General features: G+C 43.5%; 1 protein-coding gene across 1 annotated transcript in view; it reads left to right on the forward strand.

The window, feature by feature from the left end:
• LOC115313203 (glycerophosphocholine cholinephosphodiesterase ENPP6-like) overlaps positions 1-14,450 on the forward strand; it is a 42,798-nt gene extending 28,348 nt beyond the window's left edge. The window contains exons 5-8 of the mRNA XM_040205538.1: positions 2,759-2,767; positions 4,012-4,159; positions 11,491-11,598; positions 14,275-14,450. Coding sequence (XP_040061472.1) covers positions 2,759-2,767; positions 4,012-4,159; positions 11,491-11,598; positions 14,275-14,450 — 441 coding nt within the window. The remainder of the gene's footprint in view (positions 1-2,758; positions 2,768-4,011; positions 4,160-11,490; positions 11,599-14,274) is intronic.
• Positions 14,451-23,852: the final 9,402 nt, after the last annotated feature.

Raw genomic sequence — 23,852 nt, forward strand, 5'->3', positions numbered from 1 at the left:
CTTCCACTCAAGAGGTAGGCAACAGATATTTACGAATTAATAGTCTCGCTAACCCATCCTTACATGTTTTATACCTACCTGCAAGTTGAAGAAAAAGACAACAATAGGAGAGCGAGAGGTTGTCCTACTGTTGTCTTTTTATTCGATTTGAATATTTCTTCAATTTTTCAGCATCGCAGTTTGCGATGTAGAAAGAAAACCAGGTGCGTGAGTCGCAGATTATGAACCTCAAGGATCTCTATTGAAAAGAACCCTTTAGTCCTGATGTGTTTAGGGAAACATCCCAGCCCCTAAACCCCTTCAGCCCATCAGACCCCTCAGCCCTTCAAACCCCTTCAACCCTTCAAACCCCTTCAGCCCTTCAGATCCTTCAGCCTTTTAGACCTGTGCAGCCTTTGAACTTTTTAGGCGCCAAAATGAGTGAACTACACACTAAAAATCTAGTTGTTTAACGTCATTTTAAGTTATTTTAAACTGAGTTTAGATACATGTTTAAAATAAAAAAAGAATAAAAACCAACATATACTGAAACCATAGCGCAAGCGGCTGTAGACAAAAGTAGATCAAATAGCGGCAACCAAGTTATTTTTCTCTTTCGATGCACTAACACACACAAACATATTAATGAACTTTACAAATATCTGTAACGCGAAATTAGAGCGCACCTTTTAAGGAGGAGGACGGGAGGGTATGGAGGGGAGGGTACGCCCCTCCTCCTTACCCTCTCCTTCTGTCCTCCAACTCTGCTCCTCGTCCTCCCCTCATTTCTTCCTCCTCTTCTCCCCTTCTACTCCCTCCATTCTTCTCCTCCCCTCCCCCTCATTTCGTACTTTTACCCTCCTCCTTCTTCTTTCCTCCTCCTTCTCCGCACCTTCTCCTACTCCTTCTCCACACGTGACGTCTATTTCCCTGCTAAATCTAGCAGAGCAACTGAATTTGTTCATAGGTGACGTGACATCAAGTCATGTGATGTCAGTTTCCCCGCTAAATATAGCAGGGAAACTGAATTGGTGTTTAATTCACATGACGTCAATTTTCCCTCGAAATCTAGCAGGACAACTGAATTCGTTCATAGGTGATGCGACACCAAGTCATGTGACGTCATTTTTGCCGCTAAATTCAGCGGGGAATTGAATTGGTGTTGAGGTGACGTGACGTCAATTTTCTCGATAAATTTAGCGCGGTTACGCCAAAGTCTACGGCGACGCCACAAAACTCGGAAATGGGCGCCTAAGAGCTGCGCTCTGAAAGCGATCACGCTGTCAGCATCACGTTCAGCAAAAACCACGAACGCGAAATCAACATCGGCCGCCTTTGACGAAACCCAAGCACGGGCACGGTGTTGTCGCTAGAGCGGTCGCGGTGGTGTCTCCGGCGTTGTTTTCGCTGACTGGTCCATCTTTTGAAGCCGGACGCACAAAGAGGCGCAAAAAACAGGGCTCTGAGAGACCTACCTTTCCCACACATTGCGCTGCTTTAGGAAATAGATCCCACGCGTGAGTCGGGAAGCCGACACTGAGTGACCCACAGACCGGTTAGAGCTGTTTTGATGGGTCACCTGCTTCCCCGAAAACGATTACGAGAGACCTCAAAGGCTTCTAAAAACTATGGCGGGCTTCTCTCGCTCTTCAGGAAATTCTTAAGTGTACGTCAGGCCCCCTAGAAAACTTTGACTGCCATATAAGACCGCTCAGAAATTGTTCAAAGGTACGTCCAGACACTTCAAAGATCCTGGTGGGCCTCACGGACGGTTTTTCAATAAGTATTTACTCTAAAGCCGTGCTCACACTGCTAATGCATTATACAGAAAACAACCTGCAGATATTATCCGAGGCGTGTTTCTTCATCGTGTCGCAGCACTGTCATATTTTCCATAAAAACGTTTCTGCAGACACGTTGAAAGCATATATGTGTATGAAGCAAGCATACTTCTAACATGATTTTGTGCGTGGCCGCAAATAATTATATCATCGCGTATGCATCGAACGCAGTGTCGTTTGTATGATGTATGAGCAGTGCGAGAGAGGCGTAAGTGGTATTTATTTAATAGAGAGTTTTAGTAGATCGTTTTCAAAGGCACGCTACCGCTGCGGGCGCGCGCTTCAGAACATGCATCAAAGCGGCAGCGCGAGCTCCCGCTACAAATAGCGTGGCCTGAAAACACGATCTACTAAAACTCTCTAATGTATAAAAATTTTTGCACGCCGAAAGCGGCGTCAACTTCATCAGGGTTCTCTACTCACTGACAAAGGCATTAAAGACTCAACAAATGAAATCATATTCCTGACCGTAACACCGTATCATCGCTAACGTTCACTATAAAAGTGGTGATTAACGAACACTCGATTAAGAACTACGTATCGCAAAACAGTCTTACGTTTAGTTATCGTAAGTTAACAAACCGTTCTCGTACAATTGTACGCGACATTCCTAACCTGGTTCAGATACATTGTCTGATCAACAAAGAGCAATACAAAAGTCAGTACGACATCAGACCGTCATCCCAGAACTAGGCACCTATTACCAAATCGACCGATCCACTTTGAAGGGACACTAGCAGGGTAGTTATGCTTGCCAAAGCTTTTTTATTTGTACATGACATATGAGAGCCCATCTGCCCAGAACACAATTCGCGGCTCAAAGTTCGTTCCCTTTCCGCCCGAAAAGCGCCGATCGAGGACTGGCCTGTTTAATTCCCGCTCACTCTCTCCTCCGTGGTCACGTGCCAGTTTCTATGGCTTAGACACAGCTACCCAAGGTAATCAAAGTCGTGGGTCATCGAAGGCACACACTCAATACTAAAAATAGCCGAAAAATAAGATACCCATTTTTTTTTGGTGGCCTCCAAAAATCCGCAAATACGTCGATTGAAAAAAAAAAAGAAGTTGCACAGTTACGTGACTTCCGGTCACTTTCTCCTCCTCTATATTTCTTCTTCCTTCCCAGTCCAGTTTCGATTTCGGTTTCGAGCAGTTGCGTTTTTTGACTTTATTAAAAATATATGTGACGCTGTAGTAAAATATTGATTGGCTAGTCTTCTGTCACCATAATAAATCGCATAACAAAAAATAAATAAATAAATTTCGGGCTGTTAGCGTCTCTTTAAGAAGAAAATTGGGAATAAAATAGAGCCACGAATAATTATGCAACCGTTCTACGCTTTTCCATAGTTCGAACTGTATTTTACTGGGCGACGTGCAACACATCTGCTGTTTGTGAAACTGACGTTCTTGATCCCAGACAATGCGGCACCGTTCTAACTTAGCACCAAAGGTATAGTTATAAAACATTTTATTTCCTCAACTTAGTTCTCACATCCTCAAAAAAAAATTCACATAGAAGAATTGAAAAGCGCGGAGGCGTCAAAGGTGCCGCAAAGAAACGTTCGCTGGTTTTCTAACATTTCTTTTACAACTGTGTTCAGTCGTCCGTCGGGAGGAATGTTTGTATCGGGGCACTATGCAGTATAGGGGGTGAGGTGGTATTTGCAACATTTAGTGTTGGTCACCTTTTTCTGCGACTATAAAAAAACACGAAAAAAACACGTTGTCACCTTGTTAAGCCGCTGTTAATCTGCCTATCCATCATTCAAGACGCAGTTTGTGGACATTGTTGGCGATGTGTTTCTTTCTTGTAGGACGTCTTTGTTCCATTGGTCGTACAAAAACTGTCTAGACATTTTCGAAGCATACATATGGAAGAAGCAATTGTGCTTCGTATATGCTCCAAGAGTGTCCAAAAATAAGTATATCGCAAATGTCCGCAGCGAAAACCTTGCGTTTTGTGTGAGGCTTGACAGTGCGATTGCGGCTTTAGAGCTTACTGCGTCACGTAGTGAACGTTTTGTTTAACGCGTAATACCAAGGAGCTGCAGTAGTGTTTTAGGAAATAACAGGCAAGTTAAGATGCAACAAACGTTAACGTAATATACACACCTGAACGTCGAAAACTGTCAGTTCTTTATTTCTACCTTTCATGCATGCGCCATGACGATCTTTTCGCCTCCAAAAGGTATATGAGTCCATAAAACGGAAGCAAGTCAAAGGTCTCAGGGCTTACCTAAAAGAAGACATGCCAGAAGAGTGGCACCTAAAAAGAAATCGCAATGTCGGTCCGATTGTGCTGATGGCAGATGTCGGATACTACATCTTGCCGGTGAGTTTTTATTTTTATATCTGTATTTGGGCAATAATAGGTGTAGCTCGCGCCGGTGTTGCTACTTAACTAGTACTTATTGTTTTATCTGTAACCACGGTTCACTTTTTCATGGACACCAGTTTAAGCAGGGGATACAGTTATCGCACTTTAAGATTGGAATGCCCCCACCACACGACAAAAGTAATGTTATGTTCAGCAGATCTCAATCCGATTATGAGCGGGATCAATCTTCGACCGCGTCTCACGCAATCATTTAACGTTATTTAACGTCATTGTAATGATGAGGTTAATTCGCTTTAGTTAGCGATATGCAATATTTTAAGAATAGAGCATAATTCCTGGTACCACGATATATTCAATATTATTTAAACGTAATAGTACGCAGTTTTTACAGCGGACGGTATCAACTTGCTTTTATTAGTGCTATCTTGTTTTAACTGTATGCCAGTTGGCATCAAAATATAAGCGAAATTGTGCCTTTAGCTTCAAACTGGCGTCAGAAGTCGAGCACAAAATGATAGGGACAAGAATGGCCTCAAACTGAGTGATATAACATACTCGTAACCCCGTAGGCTAAAGAAGTAAATGCATATGTAATAAAACATATAAACGCCACCATTTCTTTTCGCGTCTTTTTTATTACAGATTTCTGTCGGTGTTCTTCACTTCGTTTCTGCCATCGAGATTACTCAGTTAGTCTAGAGCGAGTACTAATGAGTTCATTCGAACTCATTACGTAACGAATGTCATCTTCAGCAATATTCATTTAAACGTCCCTTGTGGCACCAAGGTATTGAAATTCGAATCAAATGTCATTCGCTTGATAAAAGGAAAGCATCGTCAAATGAATTATTGACACCAGACGAAGAGGTAATCGCGTTCTTAACAAAATTAAAGACAGGGCAGAAGCAGTTACTGCAGATCATCCAGGCTGTACCATAAGGCAATCAAAAGCCAATGAAGCGCTGGCTGCGGTAAGAAAAAGGATATCTAAAAACGAACTAGAGCTTACAATTGTCAAAGAATTAAAGTGTCACGTGAATTACCTTAAAGTTAGTACAAGCGATTATTCTAAGCTTGCGAACCAAATTCATAGGTCTCAAGACGACCTGGATAATAGCTTCAGCAGACACAACCTCTTTTTTGGCCTGCCTGACTCACCGGCTGAAGCCTGGCATGAATCGGAACTTGCAGTATTTAAACCCATAACTGAGTGGTTGCAAGTTTCTGTAGAACCAAATTTAATTGACAGAGCGCATGGAATATGCAAGCACCAAAACGAGAAAACAAAGGCCTCTCGTGATTCGCTTTAACCAGTCTAAAATCAGGGACACGATTCTTTTCGCTGCACATAGGCTGAATGGGCAAAAGGTTTCCATCACCGAGGATAACTCACCAAAAATAGTCCACGCTCGTAAACGACTTACTGAGCGCGCGAAAAGCATAAATTCCACGTTCAGGCTTCGCTTTGATAGGATGTTTAGTGAAAATAAGTGCTACATTTTTCATTAGGCTAACAACTCTGTGAAAGAATGTCCGCAATAGCAGCAAAAGCCTGTCACCTCCCGTTCATTAACGACCAGCGCTGTCAAAATATATCACCTTGTTCCTCTACCCACTTTTTATTTTTATTGTGCAACCTCCGCAGCATCTCGTTCAAACGGTATAAAATCTCCTCGATGATTGACACGTGTAGCCCTCACATAATCTTTGAAACCGAGATTGGGCTATCTGAAGATGTGGAGCACGTTCCGATGGCTTTTCTTGGAAACTACAACATTTTGTTTTTCGAAAAGATAGGCTGCAGAAGAGGGGGAGGTGTAATGATTGCAGTGAAAGGTACCTTATAATGCGATCGCTTTACTATCGACTCGGAACTTGAAGTACTCTGGTTTCGTGTGAAACTGGCATGTACCTTTTTTTATTATTGGAGCATGTTACCGACTGCCATCATTTTCCCGTCGCTTCTGTGACATTTCGAGCTAATGCACTAACGGAATAATCAACAGCTCTCCCAGAAGCCCGGAAGTCTTGGGTGTGACTTAAATTAACCAGGTATCAACTGGAGCGAGTGTTCTATCGGAATTCGTCCGCGTAGAGTGAGTGTTTGTCTGTCTCTCAATCTTGCAACCTTACTCAGATGGTCACAAATCCTTCGCGTGGTGATTCTGTGCTCGACCTTTTCTTTTCGTCTGTGCTTGATTGCATTTTCGCTTGCCACGTTCGAGAAACTATTAGGGATCACAACGCCATTATAATTGACTCAACATTTTCTCATGCTGGGCGTATTGTCGTTAAGAAAACGTATCTGAACTATTGCAAACCCGATTTCAGCAAACTGCTTAGCTCTTCCAGTTCTTTTTCACATGACGTTTTGGTTCTTTTTGACAAACGATCTGTAGCACAGAATGGGGTTGTGAAATACATTGCTTCGTCAAGGAGTTTGCCCCATCAGTGTCAATAGGAAAGAATATAGCGAGCCCTTGGTTTAATACCTTCCTTAAAAAGCTCCTTAACAAAAATAAACGGTTGTTTTCTTTGGCCAGGACAAGGTATTCTCCTGAATCCTGGGCTAAGTACAAGGAAAGTGCTAAAACGTACAAATAGAAAATAAAAAGATGAAGTTTCTTAGTCATGATTTGTGCAATATGCTATCAAACAACACAAGAAGGTTTTGGTAGACGATCTCGCCTAGACGTGAAAATTCATATTCCGTTCTCAACGATAGTAGTGGAACAATAATACCACCAATTGACTTTGTTTCCATATTTAACTAGTACCTTTGTTTGTTCTTTACCGAAGAGTCATTTCCTCCACCGTTAGCTTCTCATCTTGTTAGTTTGTTAGTACGAGTATGTATTCAATAATTTTCACGCCGTGTGGAATAGCTAAAATCATTGACCATTTGCGCCCAAGTTGTCCTCGTGGTGACGATAAAAGTTCAGCGCAGTTTTTGAAACTAACTAACAATAAAATATACACTCTTTTGTGCAGCCTTTTTATGCCTCTTTAGAATCTTCAGAAATACCCAACAAACGGAAATTCGCTGAAGTTATTCCTATCTTTAAATCAGGTGATCGCAGTAACTTGTCCAAGTATAGACTGATCTCTCTTACCAGTATTCCTTGAAAAATGATTGAGTACGTCATCTACTCTCAAGTTATGGACTATCTGAACGATAACAGTTACCTTTCTCCCAATCAGCATGGTTTTCGAAAAAGCCTCTCATGCGATTCTCAGCTATTTGAATTTGTGACAAAATTGCATGACAGCTTTAACGACTCCTCTGCCACCAATGCAATATTCATCGATCTCGCTAGGGCCTTCAACACTGTCCCTCATCAACAATTACTACGGAAACTTTCAATTTTAAACATTAGCAAAGACCTTACCGATTATATTTCTTCTTTTCTAGCTAATCGCGAACAGTCTGTGCCAAAGACGACACCTCCCCCCCCCCCCCCCCATCGCATTCAATTTCGGTAAAATCTGGTGTACGACAAGGCAGCACTTTAGGACCCTTGCTTTTTCTGGTTTACATTAATGACCTACCTCCGCTAATGTCGTCATCCGTAAGACTTTCCGCCGATGATTGTTTTATATATGCCGCATTTCCCATCCCAGTGACTCGGAAATCCTCCAACGAGACAGACATTCTGGCGGAATGGTGCTCAACATAGCAAATTAATATCAATATTGCGAAAACAAATATGGTCATTTTCAATCGTTTGAAAATATATATTCCGTCCTACTCTTACAACTCTGTCGCTATTTCAACTGTTCTCTTTCACAAATACATCTGTATCATTTTCACAGAGAATCTGTCTTGGAATACTCACATTGATAACAGAATTAACAAATCATCTGGAACGCCCGGTTTTCTTCGGAGGCAATTTTTCCATGCCCGACAGAATGTAAAGCTAATGGCATACAAAACTCTCGTCCGATCTAAACATAAATATGGCAATCTAATATGGGACCCTCATTAGTCTTACCTGATCACTAGTCTAGAGTCAATTCAAAACAGTGCAGCCCGATTCATTCATCGTAACTATTCCTTCAAAAGCAGCGTGTCCCAACTTAAGGATTTTTACAACATAACTTCCCTTGATGTACGTCGCAAACTATTTCGTCTTTCCTTTTTTCGTAAGATATTATATACCATCTCTCATGCTGATGTAGTGCAAGCCTTCCTCATACATCTTCCTACGTTATGATAATTTCCTGAAGGTTGGACAGAGCTCTTCCATTGGGTCCCCGAAGAAGGTTAAGCCTATGAAAGCTCGCTTACGCCACCACACCACCGCAGGAAATCAAACGTAGTGGCGAAAAGGGGGGCGAACCATGTTGAAGCCAATACTTGCCTGCCTAAACCCGAACGTTGTGCGTTGAGCTGGCGCATGGCACGGCAGGACCTGTTTTCTACCGTCATGTGTCGAAAGCGGTGACCCCTATGGGTTGCTGGAGTCGCGTGTACGGGCAAAAACCCCGTGTTCTCCTTATAGCTGCCGTGCACACTCGTTCGTGCGGTGCTTACGCGGTTCAAACCGACAGCCTCGCCCTTGTGACTTCAGCTCCTCTCACGGTGAAATAGTATATGATAAAACAAGTATCTTAAATTACCACGAAGAAGCGACTTTTAGTTTAAATAACCGTTGTTAAAAATTACTGTCGTCGGTTTGGTCTCTGTAAACGCCAGAACCTGGGACATTGGAAGTGCACCGAGAGAACAATGTTAGGTTCGAGAGCATAAGCATTAAAAAGTCACTAATGAAGTAGAGATCACACTAGAACAGTGGTGTTCAGACATGTCGGCCGTATCGAGAATCTGTCTCTGTCATGAAGGCGAGAAAATATTTGAGTAAAATATAAATAAAAAAAAATACTGTTAGACACACTCAAATACAAAATTAAAAGTTAGAGTAAGCATTAAGGGAGTTCAATAATCATAATTCATTTTAAAATTCAATATTTATCTAATTATGACATTGCACAATAATGGAGACCCAGAAAACTTACAAGGCATAAACAAAAAAACGCATAAAGGAACGTTGGCATATTCACACAGGGCAGAAGACTAATACGAATGTTAGAACTAATGCTAACGAAATTGTGAGTTGGACCAGTTTGTTCATTGTGCGGAAAAAAGCACCAAAAACTGAGACACAGGAGAGAAGACGACAACACAAAGCCCCGTGTGTGGTCGCCTTTTTTACCCTTTAACAGTTTTTGGCGCTTTTCTTTCCGTATGATACTGACACTTTGCAATAGGTACGACATAGGTCACAAAGCAATGCATAGATGAAAGCGCAAACGAATTTTAACATAGGTAGTTACAAAGATATGAAATAAAGGACTAATAATGGTGATGCTACAGGGATGCCAATTTCTAATGAATAATGTGACAAGAGGACACTCTCTGCGTTTCTCTCTACGTTTCTCTCATGTTTTTTGGAACCCTCGTATGCTCGGTTGGTGCACGTTGCAGTCTCATTTCTTTGCGAGCGCGTATTCTTGCCGAGCTTCATTGGAAGGACCGCGACCGGCCACTGGCCAATCGGAAGACCTACGCAGGAGGGAAATCAAATATTTTTGCACTAAAAAAAAAAAAGAAGCATTTCAGCACAACAAAATTCTATATAGCTCAAAAATAAAAATATAGAACGTAGGACACTAAAAAGTTAAACAAAAATATATTTAAGTTATCGCAGATTTTGGGGTCATTGAGGTACCCTTCGTTGGTTTCTATCCCATGAGTCTTAAGGCCTATTCACATACTATTACTGCGTTACGTTGAGATAAGCTTGCGAGTCTCAAGGTCATCATGGTTTGCCCGTCACTTACCGAGCTGTGTTTTTAATTTGTTCCCACATTTTCTACGAAGCACGTATGTATGTCCATGTAACTTGCCGTCCTACCTGGCAAAATATCCAAACGTAATCCAGCACTGCTGCGTAAGTGAGTCTTTACCCTATTTGTGAGCTGTCCCAGACAGTTTAAGGAAAATCGCGGAGAACTTCCAACAAAGTCGAAAGGAAATTACAGACCTCCGAAAGGAAACATGCGGAATATCTAGATTCCAACCATTCCCGCGTTTCGAATGATAACAATAATAATCTATCTTTCGCTGCATATACTGTATATAAGTAGGAATACAACTTACAAAATACAATTAATCTGAACTTCAAAATAGAAAATTAGGACTGTCCCTATATTGTAAATTCTGCTTCGCCAATCAACTTTATGACAAAATACCCTACCGTTTCCACTTGAAAAATGAAAATTTCAAGAACCAAAATATCAGACACGTGCCTCCTAGAACGCGTCACTTTTGCTTTGCGCTCGCGAACACGCTGAGGTGTAGAAGCAGGCTGCACAAAACTTGACGCTCTTGGGAATGTCCTTTCGCTTGGTCATACAAGCGCCGATAAGATATCTGAATTGCAAAACATTAAGCACATTGCAGTTTAGGGGTGATGTGGGGCTTTAGAGTAATCTTTTTATTTATAAAGGAATACTTATTATATTATGCACTTGTATAACACATCTCACACCTATTCCAAATATGCAATCAGATATTGAATATCTTTACTAGAACCCGAGTTATGGGAGATTGGCCTAATTTGATTAGGTGATTTGTTACGGGTCGTTAGAGAAAAAGTATTTGTAAATTATCAAAATTGTTAATGCAACTGTATTCACAAAGGTGTAATTTGTGCGGTGATGCTATTTTAGATCCTAACGGAGAGGGTTGTCACTAAAACACGATTGCAATTATAGTGTAAAAGATATGCTTTCTCATTATATAAGAAAGTAATTAATTGGATAGAACTCTTAAGCTGGGAGACTAAAATTAGCATCACCGCACAGCTCCTTTCTTCGCGATTAAAATGGCACCAAACGTGTTAATATTGTCCAAGACAAACTTCAGAAAACGCCTGTAAGGCATCGGTACTTGTGAAAAAAGTGTGAAAAGAGAAAAAAGCCCTTGAAGTATGTGTATTCCTACTGAATGTTCATAGAAAATTAAGACTTTATATTTTTCTTTCATACTTAAAAATCATATAGAGCCATAATATTTTGCACAGAGCTGGGTGGGTATGTCTAAATTCCAGAAAAGCCATTTTCTCAAAAGTGAATTTTCTCCAACTTTTTAAAATTTAAAGACCAGCCTCCCCCCTGAATGTTTCTTAACTTTTTTTAATGAACTCAATATCCTAAATCCGCCTCAAGAGGACAGTATTTAAGCACATAAAACTCGCATTTGTTTTTTAATTAAAAACAACTTTTTTATTGGTTGCATGTGTTTATTTCGTATATACCTCAGTTCAGCATTCCCGAAAAAGTCGACCCCCGAACATCGTGCAGTTCCTGCGGGGAGTCATGGCTACGATGCGAACTCTACAGACATGTGGGGAACATTCTACTCTAGCAGCCCAGGTAACTGCTTCTTGAATGCCTTTGCGTTCAGTGGGCTTGTATGAAGGGACGTGCTGCAAGTGATGCAACACAAAACCAAACTGAGGTTAGCATTTATAATAATAATAATAGGTTTCTTTACCATGTAAATATATATGGTCGGAGCTGAGGATAAAATCTGTCCAAGCAGCTTGACTGGTCCTGGTTGAATTTATAATTCGTGAGTTTTACATATCTACCGGCAAGGTAGGATTATACTTTTTTTAATTCGGTTCAAGCTAGAAATTTCCTCCTTTCTCCGGAACTGCATTGAGCTGACGGGCCAAGTGATTGTGGACAGTGTTTAAAAGTTTTTTGCACATTTTTTTTGTAATTTTTATTGGTCATACAGTTTATTACAAATATTTGAGATTTCTGTAAAAATGAAATGGCCTTTGTTTGAGTTCAAAAGGATGTAAGCCAAGTCTAATATCTGTGCACAAATGATTTCATGGATTAATTTATTACAATGGTCTTACGTCCTCATCTATTCATGCTCACGTTCTCAGTTTTTAGAGTTTCTCTTACTATATGTCTTATGAATTTTGTCAATTAACACGAGGACCAGCATACAACACTCGTATGACACCGTCGATGCAGTGAATATTGACACAACTGAAATATTTCGCATTTATGCTGTTTCTGACTAATTTGTAATCTCACTGTTTGTGTATATTGCCCAGGCATTGCCTGTATTAATGCGGACATAAAAAAATGAGTGAATGCATGAACCGCCACGCTTAAGTTCCCGTACTTGGTAAAATGAAATAGCGTTTTTCAGTTTCCACTAGCGACGACAAAAACTGTTGAACGGTGTTAAGTAAAACATTTCCTGAACAAATATGCACTGCTTAGATCAGCTAAAACAAGCGCAAAAAGATTAATTGAAAACTTCGATTGTTATTGCGTGAAATGTTTAGGTTCACACAAGAGTCACATAACGGTTCCCTTGGTAAAAACCAATACACATTAAGTATACTCATTTTGACTTATATGATACAAAAAAGTACCTTTGTAGGATAGTTATAGTATTCCTAAGTGTACTTTTAAAATAATTATAGTGTACTTCGTATTCTAGCGGTGTGACTCACGCTTAGACCCTGTCTGGTAACAAAATTGTTCATAATAAACGTATATACAGGGTCTGTCCCAAAAGTTCCCGGAATTGTTTTTTTTATAAATCATCTATTCAATATCAGTTTACAATCTTTTCAGAACTTTTCAAAGTAATCTCCCCCTGCTTCGATGCACTGTTGCCAACGCTGAACCCAATCACTGAAGGCGCCCTGGAAGCCGTCAATAGGAACCTCCTTCAGTGAGGTCGTCGCAGCTGCTTTTACCGTCTCCAGCGTCCTATGCCGAGTTCCTTTTAGGGTTCTTTTGATTCTTGGGAATAAAAAGAAGTCCGGTGGTGCCAGATCGGCACTGTACGGGGGCTGGGGCAGCGTTGGCACACACATTTTGGCCAGCAACTCGGAGACAATGAGCGCGGTGTGGCTTGACGCATTGTCATGGTGCAAGATCCAGTTGTCGCAAATTTCTTTTCGGACTCGTCGAACCCTGTTTCGCAACCGTTTGAGCACTTCACAGTAAAACTCCTTGTTGACTGTTTGTCCCTGTGGCGCGAATTCACTGTGAACGACACCTTTTCTGTCAAAAAACACAATGAGCATTGCCTTGATTCGCGATTTGCTCATCCTTGCTTTTTTCGGGCGAGGAGACTCCGTGGTGTGCCACTCGCTGCTCTGACGCTTTGATTCGGTATCGTACTCGAAAATCCACGTCTCATCCCCTGTGATCACTCTGTCCAAAAATTATGGGTCTGTTTCGAAGCGTTCGTGCAATTCCTGACACTTCAACAAACGCTCTTCCTTCACCTCACTCGTCAGGACCTTTGGCACCATTTTCGCGCAGACTTTCCTCATTTTAGATCCTCTGTTAAAATGAGATGAAAGATTGTTTTGGGTATTCCACACTCATCTGCGACCATTCGAACGCTTAATCGCCGGTCCTTGTCCAAAACGTGACGCACTTTTTGCACCGAGTCATCCGTTTGTGATGTCGACGGGCGTCCCGAGCGGTCGTCGTCGTTGACGGACTCCCGACCTTCCCGGAACCTCTTGTGCCACATGAAAGTTTGGCTTTTTTTCATCGCGTCGTCGCCGTAGGCTTTCCGAAGCATTTCGAGCGTCTCCGCCCCGTTTTTACCTAGTTGCACACAAAACTTGATTGCATAACGTTTCTCCAATAACTGGTCCATTTTTTTTCTCGACGAGGGTGCTGTAGATGCCTCTGCGCGGAGCGTGACCTGCCTCAGCAACTGATAGCAGACAACTGAGACCGGTCTCGTTTCGAAGCTTGTATCCCCCACTAACTTCTCCACCTGAAGCCCCACACCGCCAGGCGGCGTTGCCGACCACAAAAAATCATTCCCTGAAGTTTTGGGACAGACCCTATATTTGATATACTATTAGAAAACTAAGAATATACTTCAAGCATATTTGGCGTGTGTCACGTAAAAGTATAAAATGTGTGCATTGCTTTTTGCCAAGGGTCACGTAACAGTCTGGAAACAATAGGATTGAGCATTTATATATAGTACAATAATTCAACTGAAATTCGGCATGAGGTTGATATTTCATGCTTTCGTTTTCACAGCGATACTTCACGAAAGTAAAAAAGTGCCAGCATTGGTAATGGTGGACGTCTACAATGTGCTTTGCTACATGCTTGGTGTTGTACCACTGCGCAACAACGGGTCATGGGCTAGAGTGGAGGGCTTTATACTTCCTGCTTACGACCATGCATTGTACCAAACAATGCGAAAGCCGTGAAACACTCTGCTTGTGCTTGAAACAAGTGCTATTGCTCAGTGATATATATTTCATAGGTGTTTGAAATAAAATCTTACAGCCCATTTTTTGTGCATTTGTTATTCAATTCGGGATATTCATACTTGAATTAAGGTGTACGAAATTTATATTTTTCACAACCTAATTTTTCAAAACTGAGATACGGCGTAAAAGTTAGGAACAATAATGCTCTACTCAGAAACAAATTTCAGTGGAATTTTTGAAGAGAGAAAGATTGCGCGTGTCTACTTTTAATGGGCGCTCATGTATATGCTCTCTTGACTTTGACAACAGCGCGATAGTGTCACAAGACGTTGCCACTCAATATTGGGAATTGTACCACGTTTTTTTTTTTTTAGCCTGTTTTTACGGTTTTGTTTTTATATAGCCAGTCCCTGCGAGTAGCTGATTCGCTCTAGAAAACTGCCGAGCGAACATGACGCTACAACTTTATCTAGCCGCCAGGTGCCGTCGATTTCGCAGATGTCGCCAATGAAAAGTCTTTCTAACTAAGAACGATTTTGCATATCATTTCCATCAACCATATATTTGTTGCTTTAAAACGCCTACCCACTTGCTTACAGAACAAACGAACGACTACGATAAAGGTGGTAGGAAATTTGAGTCAAGAACACACGTCGATATATGTCTTGAAGCACGCGAGTTCTGCACATTCCCAATTAGCAGCATCTTTTTTATGCTGTACGGCGGTGCATTTAGGTATATGTGGCTACTACAGATATGCCTTCTTAGCGGTATTTATGCCTGGTTATACTATAGACCCTTCTTACAACAATAGCATGCGGACCTAGCATTCAGATGGACGGTTTCAAACTTTTTAATGACGCCTGGAATTTCTTTGCTATTCATGCAGAGTAGAAATGTGTCCGCGCTTCCCTCTATGACGGTAAGCGCAGTCACTGGCAGTATTAGAACGGCAAAAAACTCCTTCAGTTGTTCCGCCTGCTGCCCGAACTTACCTTTAATAACGCTTCGGCGTCTCATGAACGTCGAACGAGCACGCGCAGTCAAAGTACAACAAAAGACAACAAGCGCATGCTAGAGTCCGGTCATTGTATAAAGACTTTCCGACGTTCTTATTCTGCCAATGATACGTAGCTTGCACGTGACGTCATTGTATCCTGCTGGCGGTCATTCCCCCCTCTTGACGAGCAGAACAAATTCTGTTCTGCAAATAGTGCGCAGAAGAAAAAATCGCGATCAGCAGTAAGGCCATTACAGTGACTGCTGTTCTGACATCAGTGCATGCCCCGTATAAGGTGCTTGCACGAAACCATATGATGCAACGCCGCTTTCGGTTTTCTTCTGGCAGCCGTGCTGTTCGGACGCGTGATGGAGCGCTCTTCAGGAGCGGCGATAACGGCCAGCGACGGCCGTGGTAAATCTGTTCAGGCGGCGGTTCCTCAGGATTACGCGGTGGTTTTACCGCCGCTATCAACAGGCGTATCGATGAAGTGCAGCCTTGTGCTCCACTGTGATACTTCAGGGAGGCCTTACCGAGCGGAAGATTTTGTGCGTCCGCTGGAACAGCGGGTTTACTGCCAGACGTGGCTGGGCTGGGCGTGTACCAGATGAACCACGTCTGGCTGCTCAAGCTGCGTTCCCCAGAAGCAAAGGAAAAGCTGCTGAGTGCCGGGACCATTGAAGTCAAAGGCAAGTGTTGTCTGGTGATAGACCCCAACCGGCGTGAAATTAGAGTTAAGATACACTGGGTGGCGTTTGACGTCCCTCTCGATGCCATTGGTCGGGCCTTCGAGCCCTATGGCGTCGTCACGGAAGTGGTCCGGGATGTGTGGAAAATTAACGGTCTTTTGAACGCTGAATCGACGACCCTAACTGTCGTGATGACGCTTCGTCAGGACTTGTCGGAAGACAGCCTCCCACACCAGCTGCGTTTATTCGGAGGTACGGTCCCGGTTGTTGTGCCCGGGCGTGCGCCCATATGCCTTCGTTGTCGATGCAAGGGGCACGTCCGGCGTGACTGCAAGACGCCTCGGTGCACTGAGTGTCGTAGCTTCCGCCATGTAGATAAAGACTGCGCCAAGACCTACGCCGGTGCCGCAGCAAAGAACGGCGGAAACGATGTCAACGACATGGTGATGGACGAAGCGGAGGCGGAGGAGGCGGCGTCGTCGACGACGAAGGCGGGGAAGGGAGATCCGTGCTTTTCCGGAGCCAGTGATGGGGATGCAGCACGAGCAACCCCCCTTCAAGAAGAAGTTGGGATGACCCAAGAGCAGGAAGGTAGCCCGTCTCTGCAAGACCCAAAGAGAGCAGCAGAGGTACCTGCAGTGCCACCAGTCTTCAACGTAGGAGATGAAGACAATGATATGATACTGGACACGACGACAAGCAAGCGGAGGCACGAAGAATCGACTGAGGCATCCGATGGAGAGCCGACGTGGAGGCGCATCGAAAAAAAACGGAACGCTCCAAAGAGTATGAAAAGAGGCCCAAAGTCAAAACCAAGGTCGTCTTCCTTGCCTCGCGAGGATCTTTTGGCCGAATGAAAGGATCTGCTGTGCCAACGTGCTCTCGGTGCCGAACCCAACCTAAGCTCTGGACGCCCTCGTGAGACCACTCAACGTTGCCACTCTAAATGTGCGGGGCCTTGGGGCCAGGCGTAAGCAGTGCCAGTTATACCGCCTCCTAACTGAGAAAGAGCTGGACATCGTGGCAGTGCAAGAAACTAAGGTAGGGGGCAACGACAGGGCCGAGGGTATGATGCGACCTTTCGCGAGCCTCTAGGAAGCATGTGTTAATCATGCGGTTGGGATTTCAGGCGGTTGCTGTATTTTTCTAAAAAAGTCAATTGGGATAACGGAAAAAAGTGTTGTTGCGTGTGAATCAGGCAGATTAGTAATATGTCATTTTTCTTTTTCCGGCATTAACTGGCGTTTCCTGTGTGTGTACGCCCCAAATTCAGTTCGGGAAAGGTGTTCCTTTTTTTAATCCTTTTGCAACTATTTGAAGTGCGATAGGCACGTAATTCTTCTCGGGGATTTTAATTGTGTCTGTGCCAGTGAAAACAGAGTAAGCACAGTGCGGTATCATGATCAGAGTGCTGACCTACTTAGGGAGATGCTTGATGATTGTGAACTTGCAGACGTGGCGCAGTGTGCGTCGAGCCCGGGTTGTCTTCCGTTTGCGCATTTTCAGGGAACCAGCCATGCGCGACTAGATAGAGTGTACGTGTCCCTGGAGCTCGTAACTTGCTGCGAGAATTATAACGTCGATCATGTCGCGTTCAGCGATCACTGTATAGTTTCGGTACAGTTAGGAGGGAGAAGAAATTATTCAAAGAAATTTAGCTGGGAATTGTGGAAGTTAAACGCGAAGCTGTTACAAGACGAGATTTTTAGTGAGACGGTAAAGACCTCTTTCAGCAAGTATAAAGATAAAGAGAACATTAGCTGGGGAGAAAAGTGGGAACTTTTTAAACAAGATATCAAAATGAGCGCAATTGAGAGAGCAGGAAATCTAAAACACATCAAAAAAGAGAACGAACAAAAACTTCGTTCTAATCTTGGAAAGTTACTTAACCTTGAATGCCAGACGCCCGGATTATTTCGAGATGATATATTGCAGATATAAAAAGTAGACTGGAGGCAATAGATAAGGAGAGATACCGAGGGGCTACAGTGAGAGCACGCGCTGAAAGGCTATTGGTTGGGGAGATACCTACAAAAAGAGCATTGAGTGATGAAATGAAGTATGCGAAGGGGAATGAAATCGAGGAAATTGTCTATGACGGCGTACTTACACGCAATAGGACATGCGTGGAAGAAGCGTTCGTAGACTATTACAGAAACCTTCTCAGCAAAAAGAGTACGAATATAGACATCTTTAAAAAAAGATTCCTTCCAACAATGCCCCGGTTAGAAGAAGAGACAGGGAAAAAACTAGAAGAGCCGATCACCATGAACGAGATACATAAAGCGATTGACGAATTAAAAAATGGAAAATCGCCAGGCCCGGACGGTATAATTGCAGATTGTTATCAAATGTTTAGCGACCAATCCGCCTCTTTCTTATTTTATGTGTTCAAAGAGGCCTATACTAAACAACTTTTGCCACCATCCTTTTCGCGCACGTATACGGTTCTTATCCCGAAAAGTGACGACCGGGTTAAACTTCAGTCAGTCTCAGGGTACAGACCAATCACGCTAGCGAATGTCGACTACAAGATACTCATGAAGGTCTTGGGCAGGTGTATGCAAGGAATTATAACTTCGATCGTTGGATCGCATCAGACGTGCGGTATTCGTGGCAGGAGTATCGTTACGAACATTCATGTTGCTCGTAGTATTTTACAGTGCTCCGATTTGATGTTCCGCAAAGTGGCAATGCTTCAAATTGACTTTGAAAAAGCGTTCGATCGTGTATCCCATGAGATTCTTTTTTGTATCTTGCAACATGTAAACGTCGGTGACGTCCTCTTAGCTGGAAAACGGATGGCGTATCAAAATTGCTCGACACAGCTGATAGTGAACAAAAGTGTGACTGAAAGAATACCAGCATTATCGTCTGTTCGGCAGGGATGCCCCTTGTCGCCGCTTTTGTTTTGTATGTTTCTGGAGCCCTTTTGTTTGAAGATTATCCAGAGTGAAAATGTGCGAGGTTTCAGGTTGCACTCCAGCGAAGTACGTCTTCTGGCGTATGCTGATGATGTGGCTGTATTCTGTGAAAACGCAGACAGTGTGAGTAATGTAATAGCCATAACCAAGGAATTTTGTGCGGCCACCAACAGCTCGGTGAACTGGGAGAAGTGCTCTGGGTTATGGCACGGAGAGTGGGCATCAGCGCCGGTTTTGTTTGAGACCATAAAGTGGTCAACCTCGCCAGTTCGGTACCTAGGTGTGCCTTTGGAATCTTATCGTAATAGTAACGAATACTGGGACGAGGAAACATCAAAGCTTAGAGAAAAAACAACAAAGTGGGGTGGACGAGAATTATCAGTGTTCGCCAGAGCAACCGTCTGCAATTTATTTCATTTGGCAAAAATTTGGTACGTCATGCAGGTACTTCATTGTTCCCGGTTGCATGTACAAAAAATACACCGCATCTTTGCAGTGTTTGTGTGGAACTCAGGATGGGAGCGAACCAGCAGAAGCTGTCTGTTCCGCACTGTTCATTCTGGAGGTGTTAGTTTGTGCCATATATTTCTACGGCAAATCGTAAACCGTTTTTTTATTTCTAAAAGACACAACAGATGATTTCTTACGGACTTTTTTTCAAGTGATATTCCCTTATGAGCAGCCCGAGTTTGTGGTTTCTTCAATATATGACGGGTGTTACCCTGTCACCGGCTATCTGAAAGAAGTTGTAAGTTCGGTAAAGTATTTGGGTACGCGATTTTCATTTGAATATCTCTCGACAGTTTCAAGAAAGTGCTTGTCAAAACATTTAAGAGAAATGCTGTTTGCGATGCCAATATACCGATCCCTGTATCAGGAAGGCCCAGGACAAAATGTTCTTTCTCGTGTTAAGAAGATGGTCGTCCCAGCAACTGTAAAGACATTTTTCTTCAAACTACATACAGGGACGCTGCCGGTAAAAATGTGGTTGGAAAAGAAAGGCTTGTTCGTTGCTTGGTCGACACAGTGTATTTTGTGCAAAAAGCCGGAGTCCATAGAGCATGTCTTCCTGGAATGCTGGGATGCCATCTTTTTTTGGGACGTTCTACAGCGGGCGTTAAAAAATACCTACCGTTAACAACCCATGGAATCCGTTTTTTGTCTGTAGACTGTGAGGAGGGACTTCCATATGATATAGTGATGCTCCTTGGCCTGCACGCAATATGGCAAAGTCGAATGGCTGTAAGGCATGTTGATATTGATGCACAGCCAGTTCGCAGTTATTTTGTTCAAAATGCGTGCACTCTGAGAGACGCTTATAAGATACACTGTCCCGGGTGTGAGTGGTTACCACTGTTAGATAATCTGGTAACCTTGAGAGAATTTTAACCGACCGCGTCAGCCTAAGCTAGGTTGACGGCCTTTTAAGCGCTCTTTGACCAAGTGTCGTTGTCAAAATACAAACAAGGAAATAAAAAAAAAAAAAAGAAAACGCCGCTTTCGGTTTCAAATCTCGGCCGCAATTCATGCAGGTGTGACGACCCTCGTTATTGAGAAGCACAAGCACAGATACTGAAATTTGTAGTTAAAGGGCCTCTGACACGCCAAAAACATTCAAAGTGCCTGCCAGTGCCCTGTGACGTAACAAAGTACCTCAAGGTGTCGGGGCGGTCAAATGGAGGCATCGACCTACGTCACGAAAAGTTGGTTCACTGGAAGTCACATGAGTTTCACTGCTCGGTCTCTCCACGACCGTGCCTAAGACTTTTTCTTAATTTTTTTTACTCTGGTTTTTTCCCCGAGCGATCATAGAAAACGAAGTTTCAGTTCCCCTAGCTTTTTATCGCTGCACCGTTGGTTAGTTTGCGTGTTGTAAAATTTGACGACGAAGAGTCAGTGAATCGAGGAGATGGAGGTCAATGATGAAAGCGTGGCGAGTACTAGCCAATGTACGAGTGCATGCCATCAGTCCGATGATACAGAGCCATACTGGGCACAAATCCAGCTAACGAGTTTAAAAAAAAAAAAGTTTTAAAACGCTCGCAAACATTTAAATTGCTAGCATACGACACGCCCGGCCGCATTGCTAAAGGTTCAGACACCGAGGTCGTCGGATCATCGGATACTCTCCAGGCTGACGAAGCCTGCCGTCTAGAGAATACAAACTGGTGAGTGTACCAAGTAGAAGTAAACGACGAGTATAAAGTGCGTGTTTTGTGTAGAACAGTGACTCTCAACCATCGTTGTTTCGCGGACCCCTTGTGGATCGGTGGAGAAGATGTAGGACCCCGTTCGTGGTGAAAGAAGGGGAAAGGTAGAGGTAAAATATAATAATGACTTAATAAACCAATATAACTAAGATATAATGAGATTGAGACCTTTGTTATTGACATGCTCACGAAAAAACTCACACAAAAACTGAAACATTTCTTCTCGACCTGAAAAAAAAGCAACTTTTACTGCCGTGTTGACTGATGAAACATGGCTTCGCGGACCCTTAGAGTGCCTTCGCGGACCCCCAGGTGGGGACCACTGGTCTAGAACATGAGTAGAACTTGTTTACTAGGTTCACTGACTCTTCTTCTGCCTTTACAGCAACATTAGGCGATGAAAAGCAAATAAAAGAAACCTTGCGTGCCTGAATTGCTCGTTAAGGTGCGGAGAATAACAAAAATATTTAAAAGAAAATATTACAGGCGGTCCTCGTAAGCACGGGCAGGGATAAAAATCACGTGACTTCCGGCGTTACCTCTCTTCTGACCTTCCCGACATCTTGCGGTACACTGTTACGTCACAGAGCACTGGCGGGCACTTTGAATTGGGCTTCGTATTTTTATTTTTTTATAAAAAAAAAAAACTACGAAACTCTATGGTGAAACAATTTTTTTTGTAATTTCCTGAAATACCAATTTAACAACTGGCACTAAAAAATTTTTTTTTGGCATGTCAGAGGCTTTTTAAGTGAGTCCGTAGCCAAAAATCGCTCATTAGGTTTATGTAAACATAGCTGTCACACTCCGCTAGCTCCAAAAGTCACCCTATATTAATCTATTAATCTCTCTACAGTTATTGACTACGCAGAGCGTGCAGCCTCGGAATGGGTCATGTGTTTTGTTCCGCGCACTCACAGTTGGAGTCCGCATATGCTCTCCGAGTGGTTGGTATGGAGATCGACAAGTGAGTACGGGCCGATCACTCGGGACTCGCCCAAAGGGTCCGAAGACGGTCACCCGCTCTGAAATCGTAACTCTATCGCCGATCACTTAAGGCTCCACTAAATCAGTACCAACGCTGCACTCCTGTCGCGACCAAAACTTCTTTTTCCTCTTTTTCTTTTTAATGTGAAAGCATTAACTGTTTCATGAAGCAAGCTGACGTTATCAGCTTCGAAACCGCGTCAAACGGCACCTAACTTAAACTCCTTTCTCCCAATGGAGCAAAGTGAAGCCGCTCGAAAAGCCTAGCCAAACGGCACCCAATTTTCCCGCTCCCAATTTGAGCGCAGTGAAGCTGAAATCTGTTGAATAGCTCCCATTGGCTGGCTCGCGTCAGTTTAAAGGTCCACCACCTTATAGCGCTGCGGGCCCGCGCCGCCAGCGCGCCGGTAAAAGGAAGTTGGTGGCCGCCGAGCGAGGCAGTGCCCGTTCCGGCACACTCCGGGGTGGCTCCACGGCCAAACTCAGCGCGGTGCAGAGAGCGCGCGCCCGGCGGTCCGCCCCAACCTTGGCATCAGCGAAACGTGGCCGTCCATGCCAGTACGCCGCAAACGAACTAAGCGAGTGGAAGAAGGACATGCGTACTTTCGCATTTACAATTCATAAAGAATGCTTAAGTGTCTCTCAAGCCTCTTTTTACTTTTTTTTTACAGCGGAGCTGTTAAGTGCTAGTTTCCCAAGTATCGTGTCCGTCAGCAAACAACTGATGACACCAAACTCCGGACAGCTGCCGCAATCTATAAGCAACGGCGGCAACCAGACAACCGTCTTAAAGGTTCTCTGGTTGCCGCCGTCGCTCATAGATGGCGGTAGCTGTTCAGCCTTTTTCACTCTGTCTTGCCGACTTGCGGCCGACCTTTACTTCATTCCCACCATAGTGCAGCTTCGCTGGTCCTCCTTCTTCGCCAAAGAGGAAAAGCTAAAAATTTTTTTGTCGCTTGTTTTTTTTTTTTTTTTGGGGGGGGGGGGGGAGGGGGGTTTAACTTGTTTGGGGCTGCTCGCGCTCAAGTTCACGTACGCACCTGGGCCTAATAATGCACCCGCGCACAACACCTCACCAGAGAAACCGAGACATCTTGTACGTCCCACAGGCAAGATTCGCTTGCTTTCGTCCTATGTTCACTATGCTTTTCTATTCACGGAAGTATTTTCCAGATCATTCGAGTTCTTTCGCGTAGTGTTTGACTGCGCGGGCCAAAGTGGTTGGGAAAATAAAGGAGCGTCAAATGGTACTTGATGTTTACACTTGCCGGTTATTACTGGCACTTTAGTCGAGTGCTTGAGAAGTAGGGACGTCGGCGAGCAAAATGCCCCCCCCCCCCCCCTCCCCCCCGGCAGACGCTGCTGGGCGGCTCGGAAGAGGTCAAAAACAAAACATGCTTAAGTTTTAGTGTACCAAATACGCCTTCGATTGTACTTATTGAGTTCTGTTCTCGACTGAGCCGTAGGCTTGATTCTGCGCTTTGCCAACACCAAAGACTACGCTAGCCAGCAATCGCAGAAACCGTTCATGGGCTGCTTTTTTGGCGGACCCGTGGTGAACGTTTTTTCTTCTCTTTCGTAAGAAAGTA

This window comes from Ixodes scapularis, unplaced genomic scaffold (assembly GCF_016920785.2).
Source record: "Ixodes scapularis isolate PalLabHiFi unplaced genomic scaffold, ASM1692078v2 PGA_scaffold0__279_contigs__length_252992795, whole genome shotgun sequence".
Taxonomy (NCBI): Eukaryota; Metazoa; Arthropoda; class Arachnida; order Ixodida; family Ixodidae; genus Ixodes; species Ixodes scapularis.